This window comes from Plecotus auritus (genome assembly GCF_963455305.1).
Source record: "Plecotus auritus genome assembly, chromosome: 5".
NCBI lineage: Eukaryota > Metazoa > Chordata > Mammalia > Chiroptera > Vespertilionidae > Plecotus > Plecotus auritus.
This window is the reverse complement of record NC_137776.1, coordinates 182768033-182779067: the sequence shown is the minus strand read 5'-3', so window position 1 is coordinate 182779067 and position 11035 is coordinate 182768033. Positions and strand designations below refer to the sequence as shown.

Genomic DNA, 11035 nt, shown 5'->3' with positions numbered 1-11035 from the left:
GCGGCTCTTTGGCCCCTTGAGTGTGGCTCTTCCACAAAATACCACGGCTTGGGCAAGTCTATTTTGAAGAAGTGGCGTTAGAAGAAGTTTAAGTTAAAAAAATGTGGCTCTCAAAAGAAATTCCAATCGTTGTCCTGTTGATATTTGTCTCTGTTGCCTAAGGAGATTGCCGACCACTGGTCTAAGGCATCTCGGTCAAGTCACTCATCAGCATGTGCTCTCGAAGGAAAACCACAGAAAACCCAGGGACACAGCCGGAGAAAGCATGTCCAGCTTCAGGGTGTTATTTTTTTTAAACTTTTTTTTTATTTAAATAAGGAGAATTCTTTCATATGGAAAGAGTTAGTACAATCACATATTTGAAAGGAGAAACAATAGGTACTGGACTGGAGGGAAAGGGCAAGGGGTGAGTGCCACCACGGCCTGGTGAACCCATGATTCCATTTCCCATCCCAGGCAAAAGCTTCCCCCAAATAATGTATGAACAAGCTGCACATCACACCTTTAGCCATCGTCTGCCCTTTCAAATATCTGTCTATGTGAAAAGACAAAGAGAGGAAAGGCCAAAATAAAAGGAAACAAAAACCCTCTCAAGGACAAAAAACCCCAAACCCTTTTCACTATGCGAGGCGAGAGGTCCGAAGCTTGCAGTCCAGTGTCCCCTGGGAGGCTGTGTAACATGCTGAAGACAGGGCCCTGGGGACACTCCTACCACCCTGGAGGCCACCCAACCTAGAAGGGGAGGCGATGGAGGCCACCCAACCCGGGGGGTGGGGGATGGGGAGGACTGAACGGCGGGTCGGATGCGCCTGGAAGGTCACTAGCCAAACGCGCTGGTGGTCTGAGTGGAGAGCTTGGTGGGGGACAAACTGTCTGACCCCAACGCTGAGCGTTCCTGTCCTGGGTGGTCTGTCAAGGAGGCCTTTAAACCGCAAGGGCTGGCTTTCTGAAGTCTGCACGTCCCGCTCATTACAGAGCACGACAAAGCACGCACTCGAGTATCCTGGTTGTCAAAGGCCACTTCCAACGACCTTCCTACCCAGGTGTGCTGTGCAGGTGAGAGGGACACGTCCAGGTGAGAGGCAACGCGCAGCTACTTGGTGGAGGGGAGCGGCCAGTGGGCAGGAGCTGTACCGTTGGCCCCACGACCTCGCACATGCACGCCCTTCCTCCTCGGCTCTGAGCATCAGTCACAAATCTCACCAACCATCCAGGAGGCAGGTCCGGAAGGCAGGAGGGCGAGGGCCCCCTGGAGCGCGGGCGCCGGTGTGTAACAAGATGCTCAGTATTCTGAGAAGTGGCTGGAATGACCCAGCTTTGAAAGTGGGCAAACCGATTTTTCTGAAATGTGTCCGTCATCCTGTTTTTCCCCTTAAGGAACGGAGAGCCAGAAGTGTATGAATTCCAAGTTTGCAAACAATAGTGTGGACAGAAGGGGGTGAAGAAAACCAGACCGAACAGCTGGCAGAGAAATCTTGGCTGGGTGGACGCCGCCTCTCAGACACGCGACCCCACACGCTGGGATTTCCCTCCACTGGGCAGTTGACGCTGGACAGATGCTACATCAGGGCTCCTGGTGCCGAGCGGCGGGCTGCACCATCCACAGCCAGGGCAGAGCTGCCAGCATCAGAAGGGTGACCAGCAGGCAAAGGCGCATGAGGGCGTGGACACCACCCCCATCTCAGCAGCAGAAAAGGTTAATAAGTGTGGGTTTTCACCTGTTCCCACCAAAGGCCCCAAAACACCCTGGCCGAGGCCTCTGCGTGGATATGCGCTCTAAAGAGGGGGGTTTGAAACCAAAATAAGACCCAAAGTCCTACTACCTTGAGCTTAGCTCTAAAACCACGTGAAAGGAAGAGATTGCACCTTAAAATATCTCTGCAGCAAAGACTGCATTTAATCAGACCAAGGAAGGGATGGGTGCCGGCAGGCCCGGGCCTACCCTCTGCCCGAGTCCAGCTGGAAATGTCTCGGTGGGAAGCGCCCGCAGCTGGGCACACGAGGTGGAGAAAGCACTGAAGGTCACATGCAGCTCCTGGCCTCCCTGCACAGGTCAGTCAGACGTATCTATAAATAGAGCAGTGGACATTGCCTCCTTCACCTAGACCTACGACGATACATATAAATAAATTCTAGTGTTTTCTGTTTTATTGGGGGGTCGGGGGGAGTAGAAAATACAGGGCAGAGAAAAGGGCTGGAGAGCAGGTGACCCCTTGTTTTTATTTTTCCTCAAACACAAGCACTGTCACTCTGTCGGGATCACCAGGGGGGCACACCTTGAGTCCGTAACAGCAGCCAGGGCTGTTCTGTGGGATTTCGCAATGAGAAAACCCTTTTTGCTTGAGACAAGCAGTGGACCCCAGAATCAGGTGGGCGGGGCTGGGCAGGTTTCCAGGTGTTCAGGCAGCAGTGAGCCTGTGGCTCCTGCAGGGCAGCGGGGTGCTAGAGGCAGCGGGGAGTGGAGGCAGCAGCTCTCGTGGGGGGGGGCGGGGGTAGAGCAGATGAGCACATGGGCAGGAGTGAGGACAGGACTCCAGAGTAAAGATTCGGGAGATGAAGGAGAGAGAGAAGCCAGCAGAAAGTGAGGTCTGAGGATGGAGACAAGGGGTGCGGAAAGCTACCACACGAGCAATAAAGCATCGTCCGAGGAAACTGGCCCAGTAGGCGCAAGACGGGAGCTCTGCCAGGCGGCTGTCCTGGCTTTAAAGCAGCCATCACGGACGAGCCACTTCAGCAGCCCAAGGGCCCTCTCCCTACACGGGACAGAGCTGAGGAACAGCTCAGCAGCCAGCACACACCTGCAGGGGCACCGGGTGGCACCTCGCCACCTTCCGCTCTGCTGAGCCAGGTTCCCTGGAACCAGTGGCTGTGCCCCCTCTGTAGGCGCTGCTCAGTTCCCTGAAGGGCGTGTGCAAAGCCTAAGCGTTCCCCTCCCTCTCCTCGGACCAGGGTCTGGGTGATCCCGGCTCGGCGTGAAATGGCTCCTGTGAACCTTCGGCTGGAGGCAGCTCTGCAGACTTGGGTGGCTGCCCAGGCTGTCTCAGAACCACGGTCAGCCCTGCAACACAGCCTCCCCTTGGACCGGCCCGCGGCTGGAAAGGCCGACCTCACCGGTCAGCTCAGAGCCTTGTCCCACCACCTGGGCCGTCTGCTAGGCGAGGAGGAGCAGGGAGCCCTGCGCTGCCGGGGGAGGAGGGGCCGGGAGGAAGGCGAGGAAAGTGGAGAAGGCTTCCGGAAAGGGAGGGTGAGTGAAACAGCAGCCCTGGGTGCCAGAGCCCTCAAGCAGACACGGGAGTTGGGGGGCGGGGGCTGCTGCCTGTTCACACGTCAGGCCAACCTGGGATACACCAGTGACTGTGTCTCCACGCTTCACCTCAGGGCCAGGGGCCAGCACGTCCACTGGCTTTAGGCTCCGGGACAGAAACCCCCACGTAAAACCCAGCTCACTGGGCCGCCCGTGGGCTCCTGGGGCGCAGCCGGACACCGGGGTGCTCGTGCGGCGCCTTGTGTGACCTCAGAGGCTAACCACCGAAGAGCGGGCGGGAGTCTCGCAGTGATGTCTGGAGCTAAACAGGAGCGGGGACGCCACTACTGGACAAGGGGTCAGGGCGACTGGCGAGACAGAGAGGTTCAGCTACACAGACAGACATCGCCGTTTTGTTTTCCTTTCTCTGTAAAAACCTGGCCTGCTTTAGCTGCTTTTTAAAACAGAAAGCTCCAAAGGAAGGACCTGCTGCCACACCACGTGCGGGACGGGAGGGGAAGCTCAGCGCCAGCCGAGGAGCTGCCCGAGGGGGCGGCCCCCGCCCTCACTGTGCGGCTGGATCCTCACGGCCGGGCCGGGCGGGCGGAAAGGAGACGGGAAGGGGTTGTTTGCTGTTTCGTGTGAAAGCAAGCAGGTCAACGCCACATATCCACGGTGCAAGCTGGTTGGACGTCGGAGCTGTCGGGAGTGGAGAGAGGATCTGCCAGCCGGCCAGGCGGTTGGACGGAGGGGCGGCTCTGCCCACGGCGAGGCGGCCAGGCCAGCACCTCAGGCCTTGCTCTCCTCCACTTTCACCGCCCGAGGCTTGATGGCTCCTGTGCGCTTCATCTGCGAGGCGGCCAAGGGGGCCTCCTGCAGCGTCACGGCTCCCAGGCCGGGTTTCTCATCCACTCGTGGTTTTGCCTTTGGACAGATGAACGGGACAAAGCAGTTACCCTCACACAGCAGCCGTCGGCGGCTACAGCCCCCCCTTCCTGCTCCTGAGCCCCACAGAGAAGAGCTACCCTAAGGAGTCCATCCTTTGGTGGAGGACAGACTAGAAGCAACTGTCCTAGGAAGGACACGGGTGGCGCTGCTGTCCCCTCCCGCAGGTGCTGAGTGCGGCGATTCGGAGGCGGGAAGAGCGGGGTCCTCGGGGAGCGTTCTGCGATGCCCGCAGGCCTCCGCAGGGCCACACATCTAAGGCCGACTGAAGAACCTCCTCCAATCAGTGCCCCCACCCCCGTGCCCCCAGGGACAAAGCCCCTGCAGAGACCCGCCTGTCTGCAGAGGGGTGGGGCCTCAGGCAGGCGTGGGTCTGCCGGACCTTCAAGAGCCTATCCCCAGGACCGAGTCTGACCTCCAGGTTCACATCAGGGTCTCCCTACTCTCAGGTCAGCACTGAGCAGTGTGCACCAGAGTGACCGGCCTCCACCTGCCCCACACCATGACCATCAGCTCAATCCAAGCAACTCCAGGAGCGGCCCTCCAGGGAGCCACGCCAGGAGAAGTGAAATGAGTGGCCAGTCCTCCGCCTCCACCAGCCAGGAGCTGCTTTACTTAGAAGCCTGCGCTGCCACGTCCGAGCCCCGGAGGCCGTCATGCTCGAGAGCAGCAGTGAGAACAGTGCCCCATGGCCAGGAAATGCCACGCCATCGCGGTCCCTCCCAGCCAGGACAGACGAGACATAGCACTTACTAGGGCTACATGTGCACGCTCACGCGCACGCCCGACTGCTAGCGCTGACCCACAGACCTAACCCAGTCCCAGCACCTTCACAGCCCGAATCGCTAGGAGGCTAGTCCACCTGCTGGCGTCACCTCTCCGGGGACTCCGCATCCTCCCTTCTCTGCAGGACAAGGAAGGATCCAGACGCCCGTCAGGAGGAGCAATGCCTTCGCCAGAAGGACTCGACCCCTGGCGCCATGCTCTAAGCGCTAGGGCACACCTCTCTTTATAAGAGGAGCATGCAAACGGGGTGGACAGTCCCTTCTCTTTTGGCGCTTGGAGACGGGCCTAAGCGTCGGGGCTGGAGGTCTGGAAAGCCATCTTCTACCTGGTGAGCGTAGTGTCCCTGCACAGAGCCCATGTTAACTGCTGATCCAGAGGGCTTCCCACTGGGGCTAGCAGAGCTAGGCCTGAAAAACCAAAGGCGGGGGAGAACACACACGTCACCACAGGAGGGCGTCAGGCCCGGCGCGCGGCCCTGGCTCGGCTCACAGACCTCCCGGGGAGGCAGACAGACCGCAGGCAGCCAAGCTCAGAGGAAGGGGGTCAGTCGCCCTGGGTCCTCCAACGCAGCTCAGGGAGATGCACCCAGGGGTAGAGACCGAGGTGGCCACTGCGGACAGACACTGACCAGACAGATGGACGGGCAGGAGGAGCAACAGTCTCTCAGGGCTTGGAGGGTCTGGACCAACGTGACGCTATGGCCAGATAAAAGGTCTCTAAACCTAAGAATTATGCCCAGTATTTTTTTTTATTTTTTTTTTAAAATGTATTTTATTGATTTTTTTACAGAGAGGAAGGGAGGAGAGAGAGTTAGAAACATCAATGAGAGAGAAACATGGATCAGCTGCCTCCTGCACACCTCCTACTGGTGATGTGCCCGCAACCAAGGTATGTGCCCTTGACCGGAATCGAACCTGGGACCTTTCAGTCCGCAGGTCGACGGTCTACCCACTGAGCCACACCAGTTAGGGCTTGCCCAGTATTGTTCTAGCCTCCCTTTCTTCGGGTGGGGGTGGAGGTTGGTGGGATGGCGAGACCAAAAGGAACGATACTGTAGAGCGCCTTTCTAGTGTGTTCCGTTGCCCAGACAACCAGTTTCCAGGAAGGGTAATTAGGTGCCAAGTGAAAAAGTGACTTCATGGTAAAAGTATGCGAGGCACTGTGTGCAGAGCTCACCAGGACTCCGACGGCGGGCTGTGCCCGGGAGCAGGCTCCCGAAGAGCCGTCCTGCACACAGCACCCCCCAAGGGCCGGAGCGGGGAGCCCGTGTGGCAGGACACCTTCAGAAGTCGTTTCCAGAGAAAGTGGGAAGTACTTCTCTATAAAAACATACCACGCTCCCAGCCCCAATGGAAACACCTACACGACAAAGGCTCCTTCGCTCAGGATTCTATTTTCTGGGCGGAGGGCAGTGCCGCCACTCCCACACGGGGCACACGCGGCTCGCGCTGGGGGAGGGTCCGTTTCCTGGGTTTGCCCAGGAAGGGCGGCAGCTGGGCGCTGCCGTGGCTGCGGGGAGACTGCATCACCTGCACACCCCAGGCCCCTCCCCCCTCCCTCCACATGCACCTGGCTCTGCGCTGCTGCCCACACGTGGCTTTCTAACGGTCCTGCTGTGTCGGCCCACGTGAAAAACGTGATCGGACAATAAAGCGAACTAACAAAAATAAGTGAAGCCAAGGGAGTGAAAACAAGAATAGAAAAGATGAAATGGGGGAAAAGTCACAAAAATCCCTCTCTCTGGAAATGCTGTTGGAAGGATGGGAGGGAGCGGCAGGGGCCGAAGCCGAGGCCTCGCACTCCAGGAGCAGCGGGCAGATGCCTGGCCAGAAGATCTGACTGGCAGGCCCCCTCCGCTGACCTCTCCCCGGGCACTGCCAGCGGCACGTCTGTCTGACTCATTTACCAACAGGACCGTTTCCAGGCGTCCCCCGCGCATCACAAGAGTCGACTGCACTGACCCTGGGCCCGAAGCCGGTCATGCTGCCTTCCCAACTCTACACGCGCTCCCTGGGGTGGGGAAGTTGGCAGAGCCAGAGCTTTGCTGCCTTCTCAACACGAGTCATTGAACCAGACAGTCCATACAGGGCCAGCTCTGATCCAGCTCAGGGCCCTGGGGCTGGTGTGGAGGCAGAGACGGGTGGAGAGGAAGCAAAAAGGTGCAGCTCGCCTGGGTAGCCAGGGCCCACGGCCCAGCAGCACCAGGTCCTGGGGAGGGAGCCCCTCCGCCCAGGGCTGTGCCTGCGTGGCACTGACTCCTGTTCTGAAAGCTGGCGAGAAAGCTGTGCGCAGCGGGGGTCAGCCGACACTGACCTCAGCTGCTCCTTTCCCCGCGCTCCCGGCAAGCTCTCCCAGTGCAGAGCACGAGATGAGGGCTAACGACAAAGCCAGCTCCCGACTCCTGAGTTCCCAGTGATGACTGAAACGTCATGGTGACACGCGGGCTTCCGAGGGGATGGGCCTCGGTGCCCTGGCCCCCCTCCCGGGGCCCTCGGCTTCTTGGGGACCCCAGCCCCGCAGCGTCTGCCGGCCCCTTTACCTGTAGGTCTGTGGTGACTGCACGGAGCCTCCTGAAGGAACATTCTGTTTACTGTCGGCAAAGTGGAAGCCCTTCATCTCCATCTGAGAGGACTAGAGAGACCGGGAAGCAAAAGCTGCTGGTTGGTGGCCCGGGAGACAGCCTGGCCCTCACTGCAGCACCCTGAGCACAGCCGTTGGGCCCAGGAAGACCCAGAACTTCTAGGTAGAGAGGCAGCTTTTCAAGGAATCGAGGCTCGAGGTCTTGTTCCTTTTTAAGGGGCTGAGCACCACCGCGGGCGCTGCCTTGCCGTCTCTGCCCTGAGGAGGAGCCCTCAGCAGAACCGTGGGGCTAGTGAGGAACTTGGGCCCCTGCCCAGCCCCAGGCATCCTCTACCTGGGCCTCCAGGACCCGCACCTGAACTGGCTCCTCGGGTGCTCCCGCGCCCACAGGGACCAGGCATGGACTGACACACCTCCTTCCTGCGTGGGCAACGCACACCTGAGCTCATCTACACGGCCAGCTTGCACACTAACCAGGGGCCCTGGCCGTGGGAAGGCAAGAGGCTGAGCCCCAGGCCCCTGGCATTTCCTGCCACAACAGCGGCGTCTGGCTAACCTGAGGGCTGGTAAGACCCTTCCAGGATTCCAGCAGGACGGAGCCGCGCTCACCTCTCTGCTGGTGTTAAGGACCGAAGGCTGGGACCCGGGCGGAAGAATTCTGCGAGGGGCCCCAACTGAGAGGCTCTGCCCCTGTGGCAGCTGGATGGACTGGGGCAGGAGCAGGGGCTGCTGTCCGGAGCCGTACCGCGGCAGAGGCAGCTGGGAGCCGGGCAGTGGCATCGTCAGCTGCTGACAACAGGGACAGTCAGGAAAGGAAGTGGTGGCGGGGGAGAAAGTCACAAACCACTGTTTACACTCACACCCAAGAGCAAGCACCCATCAGACTTCAGGTTCTTATTTCCAGAGTTACAGCGAGGCCTTCCCACACTGCAGTGGGAGAGACTCGCTTTCCGTTACAGCCGGGAGGTCACCCTGGACTTCACACCCGGCGGCGGGGACAGGCCTGCCGCTGGAACAGTGGGTGGTGAGGAAGCAGGCACGGGACGAGGGGGCAGCAGCTGGCCAGTGCCACCCGGTGGGGCGGGGCCCCTCCCCGAGGTGGAAAGGGCGTATGTGCTCCAGCCCTCCCCGCTTCCACCCTGCAGAGGCTCGCTGAATGCACACCGTGCGGGAAGCACCAGGGCACGGTCAGACCCAGAGCCACGAGGGCAGTGCAGTGCCACGCTGGGCACAGCGCGGTGCCAGAGCGCAGACTGCGGGCAGCAGCCCTGTGTGCAGTCCGTGTGCGGGTGGTGCGGGGGTGGGAGAAGAGCTAGGGAGGCCCAGGAGGCTCTCGGGAGGTGGCGTCCACGTGGATCCCAGGTGAGAACAGCAAGGCAGGAAAGGCTCCCTCGTGCCCTCCGTGCAGCACCCGGGCCAACCCGCCCCTGCTCTGCCTCTAAAGGTCAGAGCACCAGGCTCTGGGTCAGGGTTCTCGGAACCAAACTGGAGCCTCCTGGAAGCTTCTGAAGCACCTTATGACAGAAGAAAGTAACTGCAAGGCCTAAGCGACCCCTTCTAATGTCCAGAACCAGGTGGGTGAGAGGAGGGGGCAGAGGGGGCCACTTTTTGTCTCTCAGTCACTTTTCTCTTCATCTCCCTGCTGGTGAGTCCACAGTGGAGGGTCAGAAGGATCTATTGGAATTGCATCACCGAGACACGTGGCAGCCAGAGCCGCTAGGACCCAGGCCCCGCCCTGCATACTCCCCCCGTTTTAAAGGGAGGGGGCGGGAGCTCAGGCAGGACCCTGCACAGGGAAGGGGGAAGGGACGAGAGCCGGCTGCACTCTGAGTACTTTTCAAATGCAGAGCCGACAGCCCTGCTGAAGGCCCAGAGCGGGCGATGCGGACTGGACCACCTCAAGGATCAGGGAGAAAATCACGTTTTGGACCCGGTGTCTGAACAAGTTACGTTTGAGATGCCGTGAGACACAGACATTAGAGCACAGATGTGGGCAGCCCAGTGGATTTGAGTTCAGATCCAGAAGATAGCTGGGAGAATGGGAAGCATCGCTCACTTCACCTCCAGCTCCACAGCCGCGGGGAGGGGGGGGGGCGGTGGGGGGGGGAGGCGGGAGGGGTGCTCCAGGAGGAGCAGTGCTCTGAGGGGAAGCGGTTTTGGGGACAGAGGTGATGGGATCCCTCCGAAGGGGCTGAGCATGTGGCCTGGTTCCAGCAACCCAAGGCCCAGTCACCGAGGCTACAGCAGCAAGTCAGCACACACCGAGGCAGGCGAGGGAAAAGCAGGCGGGGGGGACTGACTCCTGACCTGGGGGAGCTGGGAGTCCAGCATCTGGGAGGCGCCCAGCCCGGCCGCCTGGCTGATCTGGCCCTCGTAAACCAGGGCTTGGCTTCCGCTCATGGGCTGGTAGGGGGAGCCGGACTGGGGCTTCACTATCTCCAAGGGCTGCATGCCGGGGAACGCCGAGTACGGGGGCTTCAGGGCTGTGCCTCCGGAGAGGATCATGGTGCTGGGCGGTGACAGGCTGGGGTGCATGTACACCTGCGACCTGCAAAAGCCAGACGACGTCAGGGCAGGCGTGCCAGTGCCAGCACGAGGCCCAGAGGGCTTGCGAAGACACTGCGGGCCCCACGCCTCGACGTTTACACGCCCCTGGACGGTGCCCCTGCTGCTGGTCTGGGGACCAGTTTGGGCATCACTGGGTTAAACAAATGGACAGACGTACAAGACGCAAGGAAACTATGTGAGGCCAACAGCACTGGACGGGAGACACAGCAAGGGCAGTGGAGGCAGTGGGCAAGGGCATGGGCGTGGCAGAGGGCAGCGTCAGGCTCACAGCCCCCCCTGCACACAGTTAAGAACGAGCTATCAGTGACCCCCCCCCCCCAAGGGGGCAAAGGGAACGCGTGCACAGGCTGCAAAGGTCTGAGCTCTGCTGTGAGTCGCCAGCCCTCGTCCTCGTCTCACCTGAAGGGCTGCAAGGAGCTGAAGATCTCCTGTGACTGGGAGACGGGGAGCCCGCCCCTCAGTCCCAGCTGGGCCGGAGCCTGCAGAGACGTGTGAAGGGAAATGGGGATCTGCTGGGCAGCGGCAGCCTGTGGGGAAGCCAGCAGGTCACTGCGGGGCCCTCCAAGCTGGTGCTCCCTTCCCCTCCGCACGCAGCTGGAACGCCGCCCCCAGTGCAAGTCCGAGCACCTCCTCCTGCGCTTCCTTGGGGCTACGCGTCGTACACTTCCCTAGCTGCGCGCGTCGAGGTGGCGCTCAGACGCGAGGGTGAGCGGACAACCACATACAGAACGCACGCGGTATGATCCAGTTCCGTGACGACCATCACCTTGCACAACTAACCAAGGTGATACTTAAGAGCACGTTTTAAAGCGGTCAGAACTGGCCCAGTCCTGTGCTCTGCCCCGGATCTGCTCCTGAGCAGCGCCTCCGCCGGAAGCCTGGTGCTGGTCTGTGCAGGCAAGGTCTGGCCCG

The 11035-nt window shown here is 60.5% G+C and overlaps 1 protein-coding gene across 7 annotated transcripts in view; it reads right to left on the bottom strand.

Moving 5' to 3' along the window:
- Positions 1-283: 283 nt before the first annotated feature.
- Positions 284-11035, bottom strand: part of PRRC2B (proline rich coiled-coil 2B) — an 80577-nt gene continuing 69825 nt past the window's right edge. For 4 of the 7 annotated variants that reach the window (XM_080670324.1, XM_080670325.1, XM_080670326.1 and 1 more), the window contains exons 27-32: positions 10523-10650; positions 9863-10103; positions 8165-8341; positions 7515-7606; positions 5301-5382; positions 284-4168 (exon numbers count right to left, since the gene is read on the bottom strand). In XM_080670324.1, the coding sequence (XP_080526450.1) occupies positions 4034-4168; positions 5301-5382; positions 7515-7606; positions 8165-8341; positions 9863-10103; positions 10523-10650 (855 nt within the window). In that variant the 3' untranslated portion in view covers positions 284-4033. The remainder of the gene's footprint in view (positions 4169-5300; positions 5383-7514; positions 7607-8164; positions 8342-9862; positions 10104-10522; positions 10651-11035) is intronic. The other 3 variants (XM_080670328.1, XM_080670329.1, XM_080670330.1) reach the window with 1 other exon arrangement.